The sequence below is a fragment of the Haemorhous mexicanus genome, chromosome 1 (assembly GCF_027477595.1).
Source record: "Haemorhous mexicanus isolate bHaeMex1 chromosome 1, bHaeMex1.pri, whole genome shotgun sequence".
NCBI classification, from domain to species: Eukaryota; Metazoa; Chordata; class Aves; order Passeriformes; family Fringillidae; genus Haemorhous; species Haemorhous mexicanus.
The window spans coordinates 124,881,089-124,907,721 of NC_082341.1; the positions used below are offsets into that span (position 1 = coordinate 124,881,089).

General features: G+C 39.9%; 1 protein-coding gene across 18 annotated transcripts in view; it reads left to right on the forward strand.

The window, feature by feature from the left end:
• SULF1 (sulfatase 1) overlaps window positions 1-26,633 on the forward strand; it is a 185,162-nt gene that overhangs the window by 144,317 nt on the left and 14,212 nt on the right. For 17 of the 18 annotated variants that reach the window (XM_059861906.1, XM_059861952.1, XM_059861897.1 and 14 more), the window contains 6 exons: window positions 6,948-7,098; window positions 8,097-8,272; window positions 8,822-8,950; window positions 9,212-9,268; window positions 10,251-10,380; window positions 24,061-24,277. In XM_059861906.1, coding sequence (XP_059717889.1) covers window positions 6,948-7,098; window positions 8,097-8,272; window positions 8,822-8,950; window positions 9,212-9,268; window positions 10,251-10,380; window positions 24,061-24,277 — 860 coding nt within the window. Of the gene's footprint in view, window positions 1-6,947; window positions 7,099-8,096; window positions 8,273-8,821; window positions 8,951-9,211; window positions 9,273-10,250; window positions 10,381-24,060; window positions 24,278-26,633 lie in introns of those variants that run through there. The other variant, XM_059861985.1, reaches the window with a different exon arrangement.

A 26,633-nucleotide genomic window follows, 5' to 3' on the forward strand; every position in this document is an offset into this window, starting at 1 on the left:
TCTGTGTTCCCTAAGAAAACAGAACAAGAACAATAAAATCCCTCCTGCCAAGGTTTGTGTAATTTGAACATTTAACCCTTAGGTTTTCTTCCTTGGTGGTCAAGCACCATTTGAATCTCTTTCCTTCTGACCTTGGGTGACAGCCATCTGACCTTGGATTTTGTTTTTAAAAATGTAGTTGCTGTATCATGTTACTGTAACGCCTACCTCCAACAAAGAAGGGAAACCAGGTCAAAAGCTGCTTGCTGGCTTAACAAACTGAGATGGAAGGTTATACCTACAAACCAAGGATTAAGATAGCCTGTCAACCACATGCAAGAAGTTTTGTTTAAGAGAACAGTAGCTGAAGCAGACCCTTAAACTACATGATGTCTCTTTGCTGGTAAATTGCCTGCTAAAGATTGAAATGCTGCCTCCATAAATTAAAACAAAACAAAACAAAGCCAACATCAAAAAACAGCCCAAAAGTTTGTTTAGAATAAGTTTTCCACTGGCACATATAAAGAAGGGAGTGGCCATGGCAGGAAATACTCCAGTTCGGGGAGAGCTCTGCCCTCAAGTGTGGGCGTCTATTGGTCTCATTTCCTCGCTTATCAACATGGCAAGAATTAAATCAAATGAATGCAGCAGCAAAGTCCTTAAGATTTATGAAAAATACATCAAAGACATAAAGAAAATTAAGCATTACATGCCATCATTATGTTACAGTCCTGTCCTCCTCGGCACAAACAGGCTCTGGAGTGGCGTGGAAAGTTTTACAAAGACAAGAACAGTAATGATGTGTACACTGTTTACTTATTAAATTATTCCTGTTAATTCTTATTAACTCCAGTTTAAAATCAAACACAAACTATATCATTTGTGAAGCAGCAGACTATTGTATTTAAGCATCCATTCTCCCCTCCCACTCTCCCACTTCTCCTCTCCATAATGTATGTCCCATTTCTGGCATCTAAAAATATTTCTGAAGGTTTATCCTGGCTGCTATCATCATAATAAGTGAAATATTTTCTGAAAATAAATCATATTAATTCAGGTACTCTAACTATCCCCAGACATTATTTCCATGAAAGAAAATGGGACTAGAGAAGTACTAGATGAAAGCAATACATAGATTTTTGCTGTGGTAATAAACATCATCTGTTAGGGAGGGGAGTTGTTAGATGTTTGGAAACATTATTGTTAAATATGAAGTTATGTTACAGGACAATCTTGTTTCATCAGACAGCTGAGCTGGAAAGCTTTGACTCAAAGGATGCTCTGATGAAAGCCTGAATTATCTGTTATGCTCAGGGCCTCTGGCACTTTAACTTCCCTTTACCTTCCAGTGTGAACCAGTCTTAGGGGAACTGTGAATCAGACCTAGGCTGTTTATAAGCTGTGAAGTAAACAAACATTAGAAGCAAAAATCTGCAGGAGGCAGGTTTACTGAAGAATGTAAAAAATGGAAATCTGAACCACTGCTGACTGTGCTGAGTTGAAATACTTGGGCTGGCAGGAGGACTCATAGCCAGATTTTATGACTACCTGGAAGCAATCCTATTGCCAAGCTAGAAACATTAGGAGGAGCAGTTAGAAATGGAATCTGATCTATCTTGGAATAGATGAGAAAACTTCACAAGCTAAGAAAAACTAGGTGATATGAAAGGCAGAAGTTTATATTTCCATTTAAGATCATATGAAGGGTGCTGATATACCAGGTGTGTAGGTCTGCAATAGTGAAGCATCAAAAGAAATGTTGTAGCTCTGGATCCCCAGAGCAGTCTTCAGTGTGAGTTTGGGGTTTGAGGTGGCTGCATCTGGAATCACTGAGGCCAAGTCTCAAACATCTGTCAGTAACAATGGCACTTCTTGTAATGTGGACATGGGGCCATTAGAGTGGGTTCATGCATTTGCATCAGTAATAAATCTTGACATGTCAGTGGGCAGTGTCACTGCTGGCCCGAGGCCTGCTTGGACTCCTGACTTAGAGATAAGTGATCACAATCATCACACGCGTCATTGTGAGTATGATTTCAAAGACAAGAAGAAATGCTGGGAAATAGAAATGTAATATTCTAGTTGAACAATTAACTTCTGCAGGAGCAACAAATGATGTTTCCTAAATGAAAAAGGTGTTACATTTAACAGGCAACAACTGTTTCACTTCTTTATTCTAAAATATAGCAGTTGCGTTACACTTGGGGAGTGAAACTTTCATACCCCACATATCCAGATCTATAAATATCACTGGGTTTAAAAGAGTGCCATTTTAAAAGGCAGAAAAAGCAGACCCAGAGTGGTGAAATTCAATTTCACATTAATAATGGCCATAGCCACTAGTTATGGGTTTGGTTTTGGTTTTTTTTTACTTTTAATTTTGCCCAGAACCTAGGCATCCTGCTTTCCAAGAACAGTGTCTAAACCTGGAAGTCTACTTTCCCTGGAAACAAAGAATTTGCTTCCTTTGTTTATTTTCACTTGAAGAAACATGACCACTTGTGCCATGTTTCCTAATCATATTTCAAAGAATAATAGAGGTGCTAATTCTGTACAGAAACTATTCATTTTTCTCAATCAGTTTTACCAAAGGTATTACTTTAAAATGTTGTTGACTTTTATTTTTATGAAATAAAAATGTTCTCGGGGTATCTAAGTACTGTATTATTTTCACTAACTGGAGGACTCACAATCCAAACAGAAGATTAGCCAAACACTTTTGGGATCAAACCCCCTGAGAGCTTTATGGAATTATTCAAACCCAACATTTTTAGGCAGTATTTTTGTGAACATAATTTCTTTTGTTGAATAGAAACAGGAGGGAATTACAAGGTTGTAAATAGGGGCAAACACAGATTTTTACTATGAGCAGTTGAACAAATGTTTGGAAACATACTTGTTTCTCTCCACATTATCCCATCTGTTAGAGATGTATATATTTAGATTAATTTTTTAGAAAGCAAATGTTAATTTAAAGTTGTACTAAATTCTCAAAGCTCTTAAAACAGGCTGTACTCTCCCAATTCTTTCTTAACTTAAAATACCTTTTTGTAATAATGATTTGCAAAATGGCTGTATTCCATTTATTTCATTGAATATGACAATTCAGTTCAGTTTCTAGTAGAAGCTAGTGAAATTTGCTTCTGAATTATTTGTTTGGGGAGCCCATTTTAATAGATTCTCAAGTACAAGCACCCATTTTTGGGTTGCTGGGCATTTTTATTGTTTCTTGCCTAAATTAAAGTTATTGTGGTACCTTAAAAGCCAAATAAGATGCCTCCTTAACTTAGAAGTTACAGTTTAAATGTATGAATATAATAAATATGTTGTCAGAGAGAGTTACTGAGGCCTTTTGATTGCAGCAGTGACTGCTAATACTGCTCCTTTTCTCTCAACATAAGTATCTACTTGAACAGATGTTTACAGACAAATTAGAGATTTTGTGGATAATCTCTTATTAAAAATGCACTAATGCTTATGAATTTTTATTCCTTCCATAGTCTGTAGATCACTTGATTATCACTGCAAAATTTCTCTCTAAACTTATTCACACAGGTGACTGATCACTAAATCTCAGGGTGAAATATTCTCATTATGAGTATGCTTTTATGGAAAAGTGCCTATGCTCAGCATTTGTTATTGTTACATAACGGTTGGAATTTTTTTTGTTAGTTTTACTGAGGGTATCAATTCAAAATTCTAAGAATTTAGTCTTCCAGTGCCAGAACAGATCTGTTAGGGAGTGCCAAGTGGTCTCTGTGTATTAAGTTCCTCACAGTATGTGCTGGACAAATAAAAGTGAGCAACAGAGCAATCTAGATTTGCCCAAATTAGTATATTCTACAGGAATGACAAGTACTACAATAGCAACTTGCCAGACTTGGAGGCCATGGATAACCTGAAAATAATGGGCTACCTGGCACTGTCTGCTGATCATGGATCAGCTAATGAACTCAGCACAAGATGGACTCCACGAATGAGAGGAGGCCATGGAAGACAGGGTACACATCTTCAACTTCAATCTTCCAGTGCAAAGAGGAACCAAGGAAATGTAGATGTCAGTGATACTTTATAGCAGTACTTGTCAATACAGACAAGTATTGACAAAACTGGAGAAATAGAAACAGTGACACACCATGCCGTAATGACTTTCAAGGACTTACAACAGCTGAACATTTAACTGATATCTCCAGCTGCTTCAAGAAAAAATGTCACGATATAAAATTATTATCACTGACCAGGAAGAGCTCTGTCTACATGGAAAAGTTTTCAGTAGTCAGCAGTAATATCCTTAAGATTTACATCTGCAGTGTTTGGTTGGTTGGTTGGTTGGTTGGTTAAATTTATATCAAAAAAAAAAAAAAAAAGGTAGATAAATTTGAGGGCAGTGTCAGATCTTGTGCCTGGTAACCAGTGCCATTCTGGTGGATTTCTGAAAGGCCCAACAAACAGGGGTACACAGGGAATGTGTATAAGATGAAAGGTTTTGGAATCCCTTTCTGTCTCTTCCTTAGTACTCTTTCTCCAACATTATGGACCCCTGTTTCACATTTATCCATCAGCCAGTGACACTGGATATTTCACAGAAGGTTCCTGTTCCTTGAATTGCCTGGGAGGAAAATTCTGCTTTCTCTCTGCCTGCTGCATTTCTCACCCAGAAAATTCAAAATGCATTTGGAAAGTGTCTGTGAAAGGTTTTAACTGCCCTGCTAAACCCTTGAGTGCTGCTTTTTAAAACTATCCATTATGTGGAGGAGGCTGCTCACAATAGCCTGGGAACATAAGACCTGAGCCTGCTTCAGCAGCTGGCTCTCCTTCCTGGCACAGCAGCAGGCTGTCACCGCGCTGCCTGCGGAGCGCAGCTCACAGCCACCTCATCCCTCTGTGCCTGGGGCACTCAGGACCCCACTGGAAAAAAACCAGGGTTTTACTAGGAGATGTTGATTAATCAAAAATGAACTCTTTCATGGGAAAACATCTTGTCTGACAAACTTCCAAGGAAAAAGAGAAAAATTTGCACTGAAAGTATCCTTCTTTTCTGTGGGATAACTGATAAATGGTAGGTGACAAAATTCCTAAGGCTTGCTTCTTCAAGGGTCTCCCTCTGCTAGGACTGCTGGCTAGCCAGCAACACAGAGGGCTGTGCTCCTGACATAAATCTTATTAATATTATGACAGTATTAATTTTAAAAATCAGACTTCAACCATGGGAAATTACAAAAACTATGACTTTTCAACATGAAATAAAAGATTTTTCAACAGAAAAGGAATTCTAATTTATGCTTGTCTTTGCTCAGTGGGGAGCTAACCTTTTCATACTTCTTAATCTCTATCAAAGTCCCGTGACACTGTTGCATCACTTCTCTTTTCCCTTGAGACTAATGATTAAGTAGGTTAGTCAAAACTTGATGTGTGTATTAAAGACATACTTCTCAAATTCTACCTAACTTCTCAAATAACGCTCTCCAGTTAGAATGTGGACTCCACAAATTTATTGAAGTTGACTATCAGTTTACTGTGTTATCCTTTCAGCTGATTTTTGTCTTCAGAATATGTAGTTAAAGGTTATACATACGATATCTGATATAAAAATCAACTGCTTCCATGTAAAGAAAAATAAAACCTAAGAGAAGAACTGGTCTATGACTCTAAGTTATACAGTATTCTGATATTTTCATTATAAAAAAAGACAACTACACATACATATTTCAGCAGAAAAATGTACCTTTTGTTAACACACATTTTATAATTTTCAGTACCTAAACAGCAAATTAATATTGAATTTCATTTTTCTTGTAAACTGAAAAGAGAATAAAAATAATCAAATTAATCTAATTACCCAACAGTTCTTTTTCACTTTCTCTTTATGTTTAATTTTCAAATGTAATGCTGCTGGTTCATGTATCGTGTACTGCAATGTACTAGAAACAGGGGAGAAATAAAACCCAGAGAACTTAATGACAAAGCCTAGATTCTTCTTTCTAGAGAAGGGAACTGCTCGTATGTAGGTGAAACCATTATGGGAAATGGATATTGCTTGGTTTCTCTTCACCTTGTATTTGTCATGTATGCTAGGCATAAAAACAAGAATGATGGAGAGCTTTTGCAACATGTTCCTCTGTAGAGAAAATTTACTTGACACATGTTTTGCCACACATTTTCTCCCAAGGTGATACCTCTGGGAAAAGATTCTTGCTTCTTATTGGATATCTTTCAAAAATACACTAGCTGTGGATAGAACACCACTCTTAAATATTCCTTTTGATGTTTGTGCAAACTCCTAAAGCATCATTCTTTGCTTTAGATAGGAGACTGTGCCATAGTTCTTCTTTGTACTAGTATCAATAGCAGTGTTAGCTCAGTTTTGTTGTCATGGTTCATTTTATGCTTGTAATGCACTGTGCTTTGCACTTACATTGAAAATAACACTTCAACAGTATTTAGTGTAAAACTAACTGTAACACTGGTTGTATTCTTTATACTGACTACTAAAATTTCTTTATCCCACTGGAAAATATCTTTCTTTGACTTTTATTTAAAGGTAATTTCTCTACTGGAAGTACCAGGGCAATATACCTTAGTACTAAGTAAGAAGTCCTTTTTAATCTCTAACTTCCTTAATTTTTCTTATCTGTATGGGATGCACCATTCAGATAAACCTTTTTAATAATTACAGGTTTGTCCGAGAAATAGATTTTGGCAAATCCCAAACATTAACGTGGTACTTGTAGTGGTCTTTGAGTCTGAGAGAAAGCTTGGAAAGCAAGTGGTTAAAACATTTTGAGGAGGTGATACATGGCCCAATGAATCTGGAAAGCCACTGAAGTGATGTTTGTTGATATTTGTCAGACCCCACATGGAATTTGTGACTTAACTGTTTATTGGCTATTTCTGTGTTGGAAGAGTTCCCATCTCCCTCTGATGCCCGTCACGCTGCACAACTTTTGAGATCTGTTCTTTTCTTCCAGCACTCCCAGCTATAACTATGCACCAAACATGGATAAGCACTGGATTATGCAGTACACAGGGCCCATGCTGCCAATCCACATGGAGTTTACCAATGTCCTGCAGCGAAAAAGACTTCAGACCCTGATGTCAGTTGACGACTCTATGGAAAGAGTGAGTGCAAGACACTGCTGTGAATACAATCTTGTTAGTCGGTAACAAAATTAAATTAATTAATTCTTTCTTTACCTTCACCAACCACATTCTGGGGAAAGTCATTGTACTATGAGGAATTATTCCACTTTTTCCCAGTGGAATTGAATTCTGGTTCTCTGCAACATGAGGCCAAGCTCCTGGCTTTCTTCTTTCAACTGCTGGGTCAAAAAACCAGTGGGCTTTTTTAAAGGAAAAAGTCACTGGGCCTAGTTTAAAGCCTGGTATTAACAGAAGATGCATCACCTGTGTGTACACATGGATAGACACAGGTGCACACATGACAACTTCTATTCATTTCACACACTCCATTCACAGTTTATCCTTCAGTTGAAATCTGGGAACTGGCAAATCACAGCAACTCAGGTGTCAGTCTACAAGTGTTTGCAGAAGTTAGGCAATGCAGTGCACTGCTAATTATAGGTAACATGATACATGAACTATTAGGTTTACTTTGTATGACTTTTTGTTCCAAAATCAAGCACCATGACCAAAGATCTTCCCCTAGAGAGATTTCTTTAAACTTTAATAAAAATTTACAGCTTTTTCCCAAGACCACAACTGTAAGGAATGGGAAAGTTGTAGACTAGCACAGTAAATCAAATCTTAGTACCTTTTCCCCTAAAGCTGTAGCAGACTATTTTCACAAGCTGTGTGTGAGTACACAATGAATTTTGAACATACTAAGGAAACTACCCCACCATTACCACATTTTTTCAATTCTAATTTTCTGGAGCTGTTTAATTGTCCCCTCTGTCAAGTGTGAAATTGAACTGGAAGGTCGAGCACAGTAAAGGCAAGATGTACAAATGCCAGACCCCAGAATCTGTGTCAGCTATGTCATTGATGCCCTGTTTGGTCCTCTGTATTTAAGGGTTATAAATGATGGTTATACACGACTCTGCACAAAACATGCTTTGCTACACTTAACTCGGAGTTCTTTCTGTGCTGGGTTGCAGTTACACCAAATGCTTGCAGAGATGGGAGAACTGGAGAATACCTACATTATTTACACTGCTGACCATGGATACCACATTGGGCAGTTCGGACTGGTCAAGGGGAAGTCAATGCCGTATGACTTTGATATTCGAGTTCCTTTCTTTATTCGTGGTCCAAGTGTGGAGCCGGGATCAGTGTACGTTCCCTTATGTCTCTAGCACAGCTGTTGAGCCTAATGTAACATGTTTCTGAGAACATGTAATTATCACTCTGTCTAGTTTCATTTCGTAAAGGATGCCCTATTATTGCAGAGCAATGAGTCTCATAAACAGGCAGTTTTTTCACTTTGCATATTATGAACAAGTTATAATGCAGATGAGAAAACTGTAATGCATAGTCTTGTAGGGTTAGACTTGGGTTTTGCTTTTAAAAACGATGTGCTCATCTTTACTGCTCACTCTGTCATTCAGCATCATGCCCTCCTTGTCAATAAGATAAGAGCAGTGTTGCTGCTGCACCTCCTTGTTTAATCGTGCTTAACTTTTTCTTTGTGATGTCAGTCTGCAGTACTGGCCTATCATTCTGAGTTGTAGACTTCAAAGGGGGTTTTCTAAACTTAGCACTTCTGTAGAGCTTTACATCTTCAAAGCCCTGATAAGTATTAATTATCATTCTATTTCCAAGAGAATGTGAAGACTTACACATTGAACACATGGCAACTATGACCTTTCCTGTTGATTTGCAGTGTGCCTCAGATAGTTCTGAATATTGATCTTGCTCCAACAATTCTGGATATAGCAGGCCTTGACACACCTCCAGATATGGATGGCAAATCTGTCCTAAAGCTACTGGACTTGGAGAGACCTGGAAACAGGTGGGTCCCATGATCCTTTTTTAGCCAGTTCAGAAGCAAACACCTAAGTAAATCAACAGCTGAGTGGAAAAACAGATTCTGTGAAAATGAGTTGTGTCATGGCAACGACCACAGCTTTCCCATTTCAAGAGTCTCTTAAGTAGTAGATCTATAAAATTGCGTGTATATGTAAGTGGAGAGTTGTTTTTTCAAAAATAATTTGTTAACACTTATAGTGGTGTACTTCAGTGCCAGCAGTAAATGTCATTATTTTACTTTCAGGTTTCGAACAAACAAGAAGACCAAAATTTGGCGTGACACATTTCTAGTGGAAAGAGGGTAATTATTAGGGGTGAGAGAGTTTTGGGAGAGACTGCCTGCTGGGAATACTCCCTTGTACATGCTTTCCTTTCTGCTTCCTCCTCTTCATTTTTATGGTCAGAGAAGCAGTAAATTTTGCAAGCAAACTGACAGGCATGACTTTTTTCCTACTTTCCCACCACTGCCTTTGCAATCTACTGTGCTCCCAAATCCCTTTCTCTGAAGATATTTGAAAGCATGCTTTTCTGGTGATTCTCCTAGCCTCTTTCCCGAATACTGTGCTTGTGCCCACTTTTGTCATCTAAATAATTTTTTTCCCAAGTCTCGGTTTCAAATCCAGCTGTGTAGAATCCTTTTATCATCTGATTTTGTATTTTCTATAATGTATTAGAAGCATTCTTCATTTTTGTTCTAGCTAAGACTTATGTGTAATTGAGATTCATTACTATAATTGCTTCTCTCCTTGCTGATAACTCCTTATACTCTCTTACCTTGCCAGTTGTTGCTGTGAAACTTTTCTCTAGATAAAAACTTTACAGCAATTTCCTTTTGATATTTTATAACTTTACAGATTATGAAAACCTTTTCTGATGTATTACAAAGCAGTGCATGAAAGACACATCGTAATATGTAAGATACAGCCAAGCTTGTGTTGAGTATAAAAGTCCTGTTGTGTCTTCAGCTCCGTTTTCCAGCCAAGAAAGTATTGCTTCAAAGAATTTTGCTTTTTGTAAAAACCTACATTTATGTATGAAAGGTGCTGAGCTGTACCAGCTAGACATATTTTAGCAGCATTTATTTATCTTCTGGCAATTTTCAGCCAGTCACCGTAGGCTTTTTTTCAGTATGTGACCTACATTGAAAGTCAGTAACAGAAATGTGGGGATTTTTTTCCCTGAGAAGGCATTAAACCTTCAAGTAGCTTCACTGTTCAAGTTACATTCATCCTTAGGGCTTAGAACAATGTGTCTAAAACACTCCAATTTATTTTTTTAATAAGCAAATTTCTACGCAAGAAGGAGGAACCCAACAAAAACACTCAGCAGTCTAATCAACTACCAAAGTACGAGAGAGTAAAAGAATTATGTCAACAAGCAAGATACCAGACAGCCTGTGAACAACCAGGACAGGTAAGCCACAAGTAACTGCAGTTTTCTAGGTGTCACAGGGAAATACGCGTTTTACACTATGGGTCAAAAGAATTTGAAGAGTACGGCTCTGTGAAGGTATCTAAAAGATCTCTGTTGTTAGTATCTTCAGAAAAAAAAGAAAACCAGACAAATTTCTCTAAGCAGTGGTCAAATTCAAGGTGTTGAAGACCTGGTCCTTCATTTGCTGTCTTAGTGCAGAGCTTATCGTAAAACTCCCATGCTCAACCATAACATGAAATGACTACTTTTTCTTTGATCACGTGCATTGATAAATATGCAAGATAGTTCAGTGATAATTGTTAATAAGGGAGAGAATCTTTCTGAGCTATGAAAGCTTGTACTCAATGGGCTAGTTCAGAATTTCCAAAGCAAGCTGGTTATTCCTAAGGCTACACATTAATTCATTTGCTGGGATGAACAACTGAGCAGCACGCTTAGTAATCATCATCCTTTAATATTTATTGAAACCCTTTAAATAGAAGGGTCCCCTTGCCCAAAAACACTCCCTATTTCAGGTCACTGTAAGGATTCAGTGATACCCATACCCAAGCATTACTTTTTCTTTTTGCAGCCTTAGTAATTTCAGTATAACACCTGACTCTGATACAAAGGTATAATTGCCTGCTCATAAAACCAGAAATTACTGCACCCCTGACTGCTATGCTTACACCTGCATCTCTGCAGTGCACGCACAGGGAGAGAGCTAAATTAAGAAAACTAATTCTGACTCCAAATTCTTTTCAATCCATCCTGAATTAATGCAATACCTATGGTTACATATGAAGATGGATTTACTGGGGCGATGTGCAAGTGAGCTGCATCCTTCTCATTGACACCACCTCCAACCACGCTGGGGCACATGCTGGGGGCCCCAGCAAGTGGCCTGTGCCTGCCTTGCCGTCCTTGCAGTCCATCCCCGTCCGCACACACCTCCCCGCAGATGTGTGAGGTGATTTCTCCCAGGCAGGCGCTTGCGCTTTCCCCTCAGATGTTTGCTCAGAGCGCCGCCGGCAGCCGTGGGCCTGGCGGAGCTCTCGGCCGGCCCTGTGGAGCGCGGGCACAAAGGCCGCTCTGTGCCGGGCCGGGCCCGCTCGCTCCGCGCCACCCATGGCGCCGGGCCCCGCGCGGGCCGCGCTCGGCACGGCCGGCCCGGGAGCCCGCCTAGGGAAAGGCTCCTGCTCCGGCCCTGCCTTGCCCCTTCGCCTCCTGTGGAGTCTAGGGTTACAGTAATTCTCGGTTAATCACAGATTGAACTGGATTAATGTTTCGGCTGTCACATCCTTGCTCGGGTCCTCTGTCACGGCTCTTACCTCACACATGCTCCTTAAATGCAGCCACTTTTGAAGGGATATACACAATATCGCAGTCTCACCCAAGGGCAAAGTTTTCAGGAGTTCAAGCACTGCTGTTGTAAACAGAGATTAAATTTGAAAATCTGAATGCTTTATAAAAACTAAAGGAGATCAATGAAGTAATTTAGACTGTTAGATGCTAAGATGTTTCATTTTAAAGTAACAAAATATTTTCTTTGCAATTATTCCGTATATTTTTGCCTCCTATGCCAAAATCCAGGTTTGGAATAGCTACTTTTCCACATATGAATAGAAAAGGTTAAGTGTCCTGACCAGATACCACGCCTGAAGCAGTAGGAAACCCTGCTCACAGGCCTGTTCTCAGCCCAGGGCAGTAGACCAGCCCAAAATGGTGAATCCAGTTTGATCAAAGGGTGAAGGAAGAAGTGCAGCAAGGAGGCTACAAAAGCAATAGTGTTTGTAGTGGGTCTCCTACCTACAACTCTCATCGAGGTCTTTTCAATGCTGAAGATGTGTTGGCTGCACAGAGCCCAGGAGCCCTCCCTCACAGCTGGATGAAAGACAGGGCTGAGCTGACCTCCTTGAGAACGATTTTCAGACACAGCCATTGGTTTGTACACATTATTTTCTTTAAAAAATAGATCAAGGCTGTCCCTGACAATTCCAACATCCTGAAGGCTTCCTGCAGGGGTGCTGAAGTTAAATATGCCTATGGAAAACTTCTGTTGGGCAGAGCATCATGAGGGATGGAGCATCCTCTGGGGTCGTTCAGCCCGTGGGGCACAGACCCGTTCCTCCCACTCCCTCCACCCTCGTGCTGCCCTGGGAAACAAGGCCAGTTTCTCTGTCAAGGACAGACTACCTGTGGTGCTCACAAGAAAGCCGTCATAGAATAGGTAAAGTGTGAATTTAAAGACCAACACTGGACTAACATGAACTTCAGTGAGGCATTGCAACATGAAATAAGTACCTGCAGGATTTTTTCCATGTAGAGAAGTTCTTAAAATGAAAAAAGTTAGTAGTTAATAAATGTACCTTAGTCCAAGCATGATCCAGTGTGCAGTTCTGAGCCATCATAGTTTAATATGAGGTTCCTGCAGCAGATTTGCTCTAGTCATTTTGCACCTCTTGGAAAAGAGAAAATATTGCTGTGCATGAATTAACTTTGTTTTCTCTTTTGAGATTTGTATAGTTGATTTCAATTACATAGGTGCATATATAGAAATAAAATCTTCATTTAAATTATGGTCGTTTATAATACATCCTACGTTTACTCTAATCAGTTGCAGTTAACATCAGTTAAATTAAAATTACTTTCACAGAATGAGTGATTGCTGACAGATTCTAAAATAGTGAAATTATTGGTCTGTGGGAAGCTGCTGCTAAATGTCTGAAACTAAGAATAAGCATTTGGGGAATTAATACAGCACTAAAAGCTGCTCTTAATTTAAATTTACTCTAGTCAATACATAGTTTATTTGAAAAGGAGAACACAAGGAAGCTGAAAAAGAAAAAAAATTTTTCCTGTATTAAAATGAGGTGCGATCCTGAGATCTGCTAGTTCCAAAATCTCCAAGGCTATGGTACTCAGGATACTTGCTTCAGCTTATTTTCTCTTTAAAAGAAAATAAAGGAACCTAGCATAATAATTTTTAAATCAAAAGTTTCAAATTTCTTTTTTTTTTTTTTTTTTTAATGCCCAAGGTGTATCTGAAAATAGATCAACCTAAAAAATCGGCGGAGTTAAAGAGAAAATACTAAACATCTGTAAAATATAAATATAAAATACTTTCACTGTTAGTTTTTAATGTATTTAATTTTTCTAGCACCATTGACATGTTGCATCACTTCCATTGTAGATCACATTGTAGGTCACTGCCCCCTTGCTGTTTTTTGCATAACTCCTTAATGGGAGGACAGTTTCCAAGTGCTCACCCACCTCCTTGAGAACATCTCAGAAGTGAGATGTGCATGGGATGTGTTCACTCCTGAGCTGTGTTCCAGCAGTCACTGACATGGGTCAGCAGTGAGCCCGTGCCAAGGAGAGGAGCTCCTGCTGAGCTGCATTAGCAGGAGCTCTGCTAATAGGTCGTGGGAAGTGAGCACTCGCCTCTCCCTGGTGCCTGTGGGCTGCACCTGGAATGCTGCATCTGAGTTGGGATCTCCGTCAGCAGCGGGACTTTGGTGCGCTGGAGCAAGTCCAGGGGAGGACCCCAGAGATGGGGTGGAGGTACTGAGAAGGGGCAGAGCTGTGTTTAGCTAGGGGAAGAGAACGCAAAGGAAGAAGTTAATTGTTTCCTTTGATTAACCAATGGCTAATTCTAGAGAAGAGAGACCCAGGTATGTCTTGGAGGTGCACAGCAAGAGGTCTATCAGTCAGAGACAAGTTGCAGCAGGGGAAATTCTAAAGAGGTACATGGAAAAAAGTGTTACCATAAATATGATTAAGAACTGGAGCCCAAAGAGGCTGTGGAAAGTCCACTACAGGATACATCCAAACCTAATAATGTTGCTGCTTTGAGGAGGAGGATGAACTAAATGACCTCCAGATGTTCCTTCAGTACATGCTCTTAATTTTTTGCTTGCTTAGTACCTGGCCTTGAGGATTTCATGTTTTTTTCTTCCTCCTCAACTTTGTAACTTGGGAAGTGCTGCTAATTTTATGAACTTCTAAGTGAGTTATGGGTCACCTGCCCATGTCATATTTTGGTATAGACCAGATTTCAGCCCCTGCCCTGTCCCAGCTGTTGATCTGTGCTCATCCAAAGCACAGACAGTCCCATCACATCAACCAGATTCACTCCCCTGGAAAAGGGAGCAGGAGCTGGTGGGCTCCCTGCTCAGCTTGGGGCTTGGAGAAGGGTAAACATTTCCTTTGTGTTCCCTCCACATCTCCACATGAGAAAATTTTCAAGAAATTATGATGGGAACGGGAGGTTTCTTTCATAGTTCATATGCCAAATTTGTCACCAGTTTACATGGTGTAACTTACTGTGGTCACCTGATTGAGCCCACTTGGTTTAGCAGTGGATACTGATGGGTTTTAATACGTAAATGGTTAGCAGGGTATTTTTGTAATTCATTGATATATATTTACCCTCTCAGTAATAAGCTACACTGTACAGAAATATTGATTCATCTGCAGCACTCATCTGCAGCATAACCTTGCTTTTGTTTTAATATGGGAAACAGTTGGTGTCAGCTTGTAATAAAGCTTTGTTAATTTTCCAACAGAGCAGAAAAAATAACATGTGAACAAATGTTTCTCTGGATTAATACAACCTTATCATGACACAAATCTCTTCTCAGCTTTCCACTGGAATAACCTGAGACAAGAATATATGTTAGTTCAGGAGGTTTAGAGGCAAGCTGCTCTTAAATCCTCCAGCAGGTTATTTTTCTTGAACTCATTCCATCTTCTCACTCATGAAATTCTTCTGGATACTTAGCAAATATCAAATAAAACCATGTTAACTGTGTTTTCATTTATACTTTTTCTTTCTCTCTTCCCTTACCTAAACGTGTAATTAAGGAGTTGAGTTAATTCATAAGTATTTATTCTTTTTCTCTCCAGTCTGAGTCATAGGAATTTTCCTAAGGCATAATTCTGACTTCTGGGACCTAACACTCTTTCCCAGATCACAGTTACCTTATGAGGTCTGGTGACTGATAGGCTGGATGTCTCCAGTGTACTGCTCAATCCATTATTTATAATCAGTATCAAATCCATAGCCAAATATGCATTTTTGTCCTCTTAGAAAAATTACACAAACTGCAATCTTTTTTTTTTTTATTTTCCCAATAGAATAAAAAAAAAAAGAACCACCCTCCAAAATGAGGACTGTGAAGCACTGTGTTTAAAAGTTCATCTTTTAGATTGGATGACTCAGCAGTGAAACCCAGACATGGGTCTGTTTATTTTATGGGGATACATCTCCTACCATCTGCTCGACACTACCTGCCAGTTTGTGAACAGCAAAGGTCTGAAACTTGTAAAATCCGTGGCCTTCTGCCAGCTCCAATGAGCACCACTGACAGTGGGCAGAGCAGGAAAATGTGTCGTGCTGCCCGTGTTGGTATGACACGCGTGCACATGAGCTCACACTGTGCTAGACAGGTACAACGTTGTAGCTGCACCTTCCCTGTGCTCTCTTTTCATGTGTCTCAGCTTTAGAGATGCATAATATTGAGTTTCCTCCTGAGGAACTCTATCCCAAAACTACCCTGAGGAAATAATGTTTCATTTGGAGAAAATGCCTGAAGACTGTACTGTGAGATTTTAGTTAGATTAGGTCTCAGTGTATTTTACCGCGATCTGAGGTTTTACGGGTAGTCACTGGAGACATGTTGCTGAATCCAAACATCAGCTTTGTGGTAAATGTACAAGATTCTTCTGGCTCTGATCCAAAAAGCTTTTTTTGTAGCCTGTGCTCCTATTTCTCACCCTCTAAAAACCTAGCATAAGAATTTAATTTTATTATTGATATTCATATTTATCAAATTATCATATCAGCATTCAGTCAAAAGAACATCTATTTGCCATACTGAAAGAACACTTGCCATCAATCAGCTCACAGATAATATTGTAAAGGAAATTAGAATGGGGCTTTTTAGGTGTAGTCTGGTTTGGCTCAAGTATCTATGTTCTCATAAAATAAATATCACAGACCATACATTTGTATAGGTCAGCTTTATGACCAGCTGCAGAGTATGAATAAAAACACATACATTGGTAAGAGCTGGCCAGAAGTGTCAGATGGCTGGCCAGCCACTGACAGCCAGACCCTGAGCCCTCACTAAAACCCAACTAAAATTATGCTATGGTATATTAACATCACTCATGGATTCGCCAGATTCCAGAACAACCTCCTGATACTTGCAGGAGTCAAAAAGCACTTGGTGATCAACCTGTCTTACCAGAGCATTGATTCAAAGCTGTCTCTTTTTTGCCATCTCCCCATTGATACCATCTTTTCTTAGTAATAATTCAGTGGAGTATTTATGCACAGGCTTAACTGAAGCACATGTGTTCGGGACCAGTTATATGCCTAAAACTAAGTGCTTACTTCATGCACTTAGTGAGCAGCCCTTGTAGCTATTCCTCACTTTAGACGTTGCAGAGTCATCCCTCACAGCTGACAGGAACATGCCTCCAATTTAGTTGCTCAAGAATTCATAGGAATTGCCAGAAATTATGATACCTCTAGTTAAAATACCACTCTGTTTATGAGTTGAAACCAAATATGAAGATAAGTTCCTTTATCTGTAAAAATAATCTTTCGAGGCATGGTATTTCATATTTCAGCCTAAATAGTTCACATTTCAGCCTAAATATTTAAGTTTTTATCAAACAGAGAGCAGCTCTTCCCAGATTTGACAATTCTTTAAATTCAAGCAATTCTTAATTGGACGTATGAAGTCTATTCTGGATAAAATCCAGAGATATTCCAGGAAAATTACTGGATTTGCTGGTTTCATCTCTCTCAATGCACAACTGTGTTCAATATTTTCACTATCATCTTACTGGTGTTCTCTAAAGACCTTTTTGGTAGAGTGGCACAGTTTTTAACAAAGCAAATTCTTTAAACCTTTATTAAAGTAACTCTCTGTACCAAAAATGTCTAGACAGAAAACACAGTTTATGCAAGAATTATTTTTAACACTTTCTGTAGTACTCCTTTGTGGTTCTCTTTTTGCAGAGTTTCCATTTTAAAGTATCCAGTGAAATAGAATATAAGCTAAGTCCTCTGCAAGTTAAATGTATATGACACAATAGTAACAGATTATTATTGGTATTGCTATTTATAGCTAAAGGATTAAATTTGTCCTTTTCATTAGCTACTGTTTGTTTGCACCTGATAGTGGATGTTTATTGGATAACAACAGAAGTCTCTTGATGCTGAGCTGTAACTACAGGCAAGTTAATAGATTTGGTAGAGAATGCTATGCAGGAGAAATATTTGCTGTGATGACCTAGGTGCCTACATTTCTAGAGCTGACAATGCAGTTCATGCATATTTTAAAACTAGAGAACTGCTATAACTATGACACTTAAAATCAATCTTGTCTATACAGCAGGAATGCAAGATTTTGTAGTCTGTAAAATTCCTGGGCAATTTTCTCTTTCTTTCTTTTCATAAGCTTGTGATGTAGCTCAAAATTGCTAATTTTTATATAGCTATTTCTGTTATCTAGTGATTAATTCCTTCATTCCTTTTTTCCTCCAGTTCCATCCCTGTGCCTTTATCTGAAAGTATTTCTAAAGCCTGTCATACATTTCTGCCCATCAGTTCTTGTAGGACAAACTCCTTTGTATCTGTTGAACCACGACCATTGCATTTTTTAGGAACACTTCTCAGGGGCTAAGGCTGTATATAAATAACTGCCTTTGAATATATTCACGTTGTCAGACTCTGGAGCATGATCCAACAGAAAGTGGTTCGGTTATGAGAGAGTGGTGCAAAACTTGGAACCTGCCATTTCAGGCAGTATCTACTCAGCTCTAAAATGGAGGAGGAAATTTTTTTTTTCCACAAAAATACAGCACTTCCAAATTCCCTGAGTGAACCTGGCAATCCATCCCTGTTAAACAGCTGCACTCATGTGCAATGTTGAAGTACTGCTGAGATGAAACAACAGATTAGTATTTCTAGGGGCATTGAGGAGCCTTGGTCAGGACCAGGGTTCAGTTCTGCTCTATGGGAATGCACAGAGGACATGACCTTAACCAGCAAACATTTCTCAGTATTCAGGTCCAGTTCAGCAGAAATGAACTGCTGCTGCTCTGTACTGTTTACCGTAGACAACTAATTACAGGGCACTTTTCAATATGTTGTGTGACACAGCCTCTTCTAATGGCCCAGAGAAAGCAAAAGCAAGACAGCTCTGATTGCAGTAGCACAGCCCTGAACCAGACTCCTTTTCCAGCATTATCACATCAAGTCCCCTGGCACTCCCTCAGGTCTGGTTGCTGCTAATGAAGGAAAATGGTGCACGCATATTCAGCCTGTGACGGTATTTCCATCTATACTGTTTTTAAATTTAGAGCGTACCTTTTAAAACAGGAAAAAAGGGAAATAAGATCTTGAGGACATGTTTAAATTCATGAAGTCTTCATTTTTCAGGCCTTATCTTAACATTCCCTAAGCTGAGCAATAATACTCAAAAAGTCAGTCATACATTACAAAAATGAAAAAGCACCTGTAAAAATATTGCTGCTATGTTATATTTCCGGTTGCATGTTTCTTGGGGTTTCGTAACTTTTTGATAAAATCTGACAAGGTATTTAACACTGATGTGTCTACTGCAAATACTAGGTGTTTACATTTCATAGAAACCTTTAGCTTGCCTACTGTTGGGACATTTTTCATGACTTGTCTAATTTATTTCCCCTCTATATAAGGGAGCTGTAACTGTCTCAAATCTATCACAGTCTATTAACTGCACAAAGCTGATTGGGAGTCCTGCCTAAGTAGCTATTTACAGTAGAGCACATCACAATGATTCATTCTGAATATATAGTTTTATGCCTTAATTATAATCAGTAATGAAATATACTTAATTGTAAGGCTGTGGCACAATGGATTAATACCAGGAAATTGAGACCCCAGGTAGTTATGAAGTCAATGGGTGTTGTCTTCCTTATGTAGCTGCAAGTCACAACTGGAGCTATGCCAGGTAGCAAGGCAAAGCAAAGCCACCAAGGACAAACCATCCCTTTTAACCAGCCCATGTTCAACCCTTTGTCTTTGAAATGTCATTATGAGGACGAACCTCTATCCCCAGAAGAAAGTGATCATGCTAGTGCCATTATCCAAGGAAAAACTCCTGCTGCAGCACTGTTGCCTTGCTTGCCTCAACACTGAGGAACAGGCACAAGTACTTACATGTTTAAACTTCAGGTTTGGCCGAGATTAAAGCAGATTGACTTCTGAAGGATAGGATAGGATAGGATAGGGTAGGATAGGATAGGATAGGATAGGATAGGATAGGATAGGATAGGATAGGATAGGATAGGATAGGATAGGATAGGATAGGATAGGATAGGATAGGATAGGATAGGATAGGATAGGATAGGATAGGATAGGATAGGATAGGATAGGATAGGTATAGTGGTTTAACCCCAGCCAGCAACTAAGCTCACACAGCCACTCACTCTCTCCCCTACCAGTGGGATTGAAGAGAAAATCAGAAGAGCAAAAGCTGTAAAACTCATGGGTTGAGATAAAGTTTGATTTGGAAAGGAAAAGCAGTGTACACAAGCAAAGCAAGAGGGAATTCATTCACCCCTTCCCAGGGACAGGCAGTTTTTCAGCCATCCCTGGGAGAACAGAACTCCATCACATGTAATATGACTTGGGAAGACAAAGGTCATGACTCCAAATGTTCCCTTCTTCCCTAACTTTATATACTGAGTATGATGTCCTATGGTCTGGAATATCCCTTTGGTCAGTTGGGGTTGCCTTTTCCAGCTGTGTCTCCTCTCAGCCCCCCCCAGGCTCCTCACCAGCATGGCAGTATGAAAAGGAGAAAAGGCCTTGTCTCTGTGTAAGCCCGGCTCAGCAATAACAAGAACATCTCTTTATTATCAACCCTGTGTTCAGCACAAATCCAAAACAGCCCCATACCGGCCACTGTAAAGAAAATTAACTCTACCTCAGCTTAAATCAGCCCAATAGGATAGGATAGCACTATTTCTGTTGGAGGGACCTACAACAATCATTGAGTCCAGCTCCTGGGCCACTTCCGTGGTGTGTCGTTAGCAGTACTTTGCAAATGCCTTTTGAACGTTGACAGGCTTGGGGCAACAACCCCATCTCCAGGAAGCCTGTACAGTGTTTGCCCACTCTCTTGGTAAAGAACTGCATCCTAATGTCCAATCAACCTCCCCAGCACAACTTTGAACCATTCCCACATGTCCTATCACTGGATCCACATCACCCTCTCTGCTTTCCCTTCTCAGAGAGCTGTGAAGAGAAATGACATTGCCCCTCAGGCTGTTTCTTTCAAACAAGGCAAACCCAAAGTCCTTAGCTGCTCAGTCCTTTGACATTTTTATCTCTTCTAAGCTCCTTTGCAATTTGCTGACGGGGGCAGGGAAGGCATTGGGAAGAGCTGGCAGCCAGCACACACAAACCCAGCCAAGGCTCCAAGTGCATAGCAGAACAAACCCTCCTTGGTTCAGGGTGGCTGTAAACTAGCAAAGCTCCTCCTAGTGGGCTAAGTTCCAGGTGTGGGGTGTCAGGGCTCCACTGGTGTGGAAGCATTAAAGATCCTTTTTCACCTTTGCTTTCCCTCTGAACCTAAATTGAGGAGGAATGTGAACTGGAGGTGGGAACTGAGGTGAGAGAGAAATAGTGGCTGGAGGGTAGGTGATGAAATGAGATGAAAGAAGGAAAAGATGAGTCAATGACAAGGAAAAAGGCTGACACAGATGAAGTTTCACAACATGACTGAAACAATATAACAGCTCATTGCAGCCAAATGTCAGGGGCTTGGTTTTTTCTCTACTATTGTTTTAGAGATTTTTAATTCTGAGTTAGTTCTCTTTTTTCCTACCAAGGTGGGAATAAATCAGTGCAAGGGTCCTTAAATCAGCAGGCAGCCAAAAGCAAGAATTATCCTATATTCCTATGGCAACAGTGAATTGTTAGATTGTCTTAAGTGTCTTGTGAAATATCACTGTAAGAAAGAAGATAAACATGGGGAAAATAAGAAAACATATACAAGTTAAATTTTTATGAATACATATTTAGCTTGTGTTACCTAATGGGGTTATTTAATTGATGGAGAAATGGTGATCCAGAAACCAAAATTAATAGTCCTGAACTTCAAAGAATAGTTTGGTATTCAAACTGGGAAAGAAGGTAGAAAACAGGGGACAGGGCAGTGCATTCAGTCAGAATCTTCCTTGATGTGCATTAAGGCATTTTATAGATCTAAAGATGAGCAGAAGGACCATTACAACTGAACTGCATAAGGCATGCTTAGTGTCTGATTACGCTGGCATGGGCAGGGATTCAGGAAAGTTAGACTGAAAATTCCATCTTAGAACTCCAAAGCATCTTTATAATGACACTTTTTTAAAAGAAAATTTTTAAAAAGGAAAATAAAAGAGGAAATGAATCACATTTAATCCCTGTTTTAAATAGGGAACTATTATTGGCTTGTACTAGACACAGAGCGTGTTGTTTCAGTGTTAGTCATAATACTGTTAAAAATGATCTAAAAGGTTATTGAAGTCACTCCTACAACCTCTTGCTATGATTAATGCAAAGAGACAAAGAGAATACTTATTCTACTTTAAAATGCTGCTTTTGAGACTCCTTAAAAGCTAGTGCCATATGTTTATAAATGTAACACGTACCCAATAAAGACAGGAAATATAGTGGTGCAGTCAACTCTTATCCTGTAACAATCATCTCTTGCTGCAGAAGGAAGAGAGCACATGCTATGGGAGAACAAAATCTGCAAAGCTTTACAGCTCGTGGACACCTTTTCTTGTAGAAAATTGCATTGTCACTTACAGATGTTCCTTTGCACTGAAAGTCTGGGCACAAGTGTAATTTCTCTGCCAGTTATTGGACTTGTTCAAATTAAGGTCCTTTTACACATGGCTTACTGTTCTGAGATCAGAGTCATGCCAATCCACAGGAGGATCTCAGCATGGAATCCATCTTTAATTCAGCCCACATGTTAGGCCAGAGAGTGCACTCATGGTGCTGTGGTTCAGATTCACATCAGCTCATTCCTCAGGTTATCAGGCCACAAAATCTACCTGAGGCTCAGTTTTCTTTCTCCATTCTTCAGTCAGCATGACAGCATCTCCAAAACAGTCCAGAGCAGCCATTAGTTAATGGAGCTTACTGAAATGTGCATGCTCTGATATTAGTGTCCATTTCAAAAATTAAGCTGGCAACTCCATTAGGACCAGCATTCACCTGTCTTGTTATTATTAATGAGGCAAGAGAAAGCTACTTATGCTATTCAGTCATGGGAACCAAAAAAAGGACACAGTACAGAGAAACTTTACTGAAATGCAGCTAAAAGGTTCCAGTTACCAGCAGCATTACTGAGTTTTGTTCTTTGCAATATCCAGCCAAGCTTAGTGCTTTGTATGCAAACTCTGTTCATTGTGGCTTAAGATGCAAAAGAGAACAAAACTTACTGATTATGGTTGCATTAAAATTATAAATAAGCATAGCTGTTTCTAGTTCTACCTATTGTTATTCAGACTACTGCTGACTTAAAATCTTCACAGACTTCTTATTTTGTGTAGTGTATTGTGAGTGCCATGTATGGCAAGCTTTGGGTGTAGGCAATGGTGCTCTGCTCTCTCAGCACCTATCCATTTTTTTGTTTTTAAATAACGTTTAGGGGTTTTAAAACAGTATGATGTGGAAAGGAAATTAAAGTCCCAGTTGTTTTTTAATTTGAAATGTGAAGATGATGGGATCCACTGGAAAAATCCACCTGGAATCTTCTGGTTCAGTGATGTTGATAATTAAGTCAGACAGATATTGTGCAGACAAACTGGAAAAAAACCTGTTTCCTTTCATTCTCCCACATTTGCTCTGATATTCAGCACACATAAAATGCTTTTTACAGGTACTCCTTGCAGGGCCTTTCCTCCCAAGTCTCATAGAAATCTCATGACTTATAAATCCAAAGGAGTTTATCCAAGATAATTTCTTGTTTACTGTCCCTAAGGTTCTTCCCCTTGCTTGCATCTGCTGACTGTAGGGAATGGTTTATGTGTTTTTCTATAGATTACATCCACAATTTGTTCATTTCTTTCCAAAACACTCTACAACTGAACCAGTTCTTCCTCATCCGTGGATTGGGGATTTTTAAAATTTTTTCCTTGAATCATGCTAGAAAATCCAAGTCACAGAACAAAGTACTTTTTTTTATCAAAGAAGAAAAAGGGTGGGTGAAAACTGCCTTGCCACGACTCCTTGACTCAGTAAATTAAGACTTTTTACTTGCTCTTTTCAGGGATGTGTGTAGTCTAGATACTCTTGATTTTTATATATATATATATGTGTGTGTGTTTGTTTGTGTGTGTGTGTTTGTTTGTTTGGTTTTTGTTGGTTTTTTTTTTGTCTGGGTTGTATATTTTATGCAGATTTGAGGTGATTTCATTCAAGCTTATGTTTTCCTTGCATGAGAAAGACATTGTGGAGAATGTGACTGAATTTTTGCCCTAAAATATTTCCCTTCTCAGTTCGCTATTAAAGGGACTGCTTAAATTTAAAAATAAATTTACCTGTCTCCTTTGTCTACCTGAAAGCAGCAGGGGTTTGGAAGGCTGCTGGGAAATCACCTTCATGTCTCTCTCTCGCAGAAGTGGCAGTGCACAGAGGATGCTTCTGGCAAGCTTCGAATTCACAAGTGCAAGGTGTCGAGCGACATCCTCGCCATCAGAAAGAGAACGCGCAGCCTCCACTCCCGGGGCTACGGCGGCAAAGACAAAGACTGCAACTGTGGAGACACTGATTACCGGAACAGCAGGACCCAAAGGAAAAATCAAAGACAGTTCCTGAGAAACCCTAATGTGCAAAGTAAGTGTTACTTGATCTCTTGGACTCTGAGGCAGAGAGCAGGGGGAAATGGCTAGCAGAGCATTTTTCTACCAGTGTGCTCTTGCTTTCACCTTTGTGTCTAATGAAGATGTCCAGAATTGGTAGTTAGGTTCTGCATAATTGCCTCAGTAATAAGTACCTAAAGTGGGCCTAAAGCTGGAGAGGGACTTTTTACAAGGGCATTTAGCGATAGGACAGGGGGAAATAGCTTTAAACTTGGGCAGAGTAGGTTTGGGTTAAATATTAGGAAGAAAATGAGTACTGTGAGGGTTGTCCAGAGAAGGGGATTCCCCATCCCTGGATGTGTTCAAGGCCAGGTTGGGCGGAGCTTTGCGCAACCTGTTCTAGCGGCAAGTGTTCCTTCCCTTGGCAGGGGTGCTGGAACTGGGTATTCTTTTAGGTCTTTCCAACCCATCCGTTCTGTAATTCTAACAGCAGCAAGAACAATTTATCCCTTGGATCAGGGCGAGGAGCAGCCTTTAGGCTGCGGGGCGGCGCTGGTGGCGGTGATGCTCTGGTGCCACCTCTCGCGCAGCTCACACAAGACAGCCCGGCGGCCTCCGCGGTGATTCGGGGCTGCTGCCTGCCAAGGTGGCCGTGGAAAGCGTTTAATTGCATGGCTAAGGCTGAATTCACTCGCTGTTTGGTTATGCCCCGTACACATCTGCTCCCCGAGGCGCGGCGGGGCTGCTTTCGGACCGAAACTCTGTCCAGCTCTCTCTGTATATCTCCCTGCCCTGCCCGTCCTGTAGCGGGATCCCCGCAGGGACATGAGCGAGATCACAGTGTCCTCTAGTGGAGCGTGGCTGAAGGGATTGTACAAGCGGGTTTTAGGACTGTAGTACTTGGGTTTGTTTCTGCTAATGATTTCTACAAAAGAAGCCTATTTGAAGAGGCTGTTATTTTAAATGGAGCACGATTTTTCTTCTCTCTGCCCAGCAATGCAAGTGAATTTCTGTAGCTGAAGCAATAGAAGCAGATTTTAGAATTTGTTGAAGAGCAGGCTGTGTTCTCCTGCCCTTCAACAGGAGAGTACAAGACTGGGGAATAAAATTAAGACGGGTCTTCAAAGCAAGAAGTTAGTGAAGTTGTATGAGAAACACAAAAGTTAGAAGGTGCTGCACAGATGTCTATGAACTTAGATAATAATGTCAGTATCATTCCGAATATTTCCTGATTTAAAGCCCCCCACACTGTGGATGTGAACCAGAATCCCTGATGTTCTTTGTACATTCAACCACAATATTGTCTGTCTTTAGTTGTCTCATTGTTTGGCCTAAATACTGTCTTAATCTAATTTCTTCCATTTGTTTAGAATGACCTCAGGAACCTCACAGTGTGTACAGGCAGAGCTCTGCTGAAAAGTGTTCATGCCACAGGCTGCCAGGGTGATTCTCAAACTGGGGAATATTCCCTCAAGTGATATTTTTGTGGGAAGATACCTTCTGTGTACCTTGGAAAGAGGTGCTGCCAAGTCACCAGCAAGGGCTGAAAGGGGATTGTGACTGGAGCAAGTTACGTGGGGAGAGAAAGTAGGGGAACAGTGGAAAACATCTGAAGGAGGCATCGGGAAAAGTTGTTTTGTTATGCTTTAATTCTTTGCAATGTTCTTACATCTCTTCCCTTCTCTGCCTCCTCCAAATCAGCCTTAACATTCCTCTGAACAGAGCAGAGAAAGACTCATAATGATGAAATATTTTTAAGGGAATTACTAATTCAGGCTTGTCTTCAGATGACACATGCATGAGATGCCTTTATATTCCACCCTTTAAGCCACTTGTTTACTAAGCAGTATGATCAGAGGCTGTCAAATGCAAGAAATTGTCCCATCGGACCCTAAGAATCTTTCTACACAATTTTATTAAAGAGTACTATGGTTACAGACCAGAAAGATGCTTTGAAACTAGTTTTTCTGTTGATGAAGATGAATGTCCTCATTGCCTTGACTGAGACTTTTTCACCTGACAGCAGGTGATTGCTGAAAAGGTTTGGAACAGGCTGGTTTGAATGAAAAGGTTAATGAGGATCACTGTCTTCTCCTTTAAAAGATTCTTGCAGGAAAGACTCAGCCTGAGTCTCTCAAAGACACTAGCATAAAAACTTCACAGGAACCAATGCTGCCTGCCAAAGGCAATACTTTCTTACAGCTGTTGTTTTCTGCTAGATAAATTATTTTTAGGTAATATGGGTGCTCAGCATAAATGCAACAAATGGAAATGCCCTACAACTGACTTTTTACAAGCTTAATTTTGTATGTCTAGAGCTCCACGTGTGTGGTTTTGCAAGGCATCATTGCTAGACAGAACATGCTTTGGTGTGGACCAAAAGAACATGC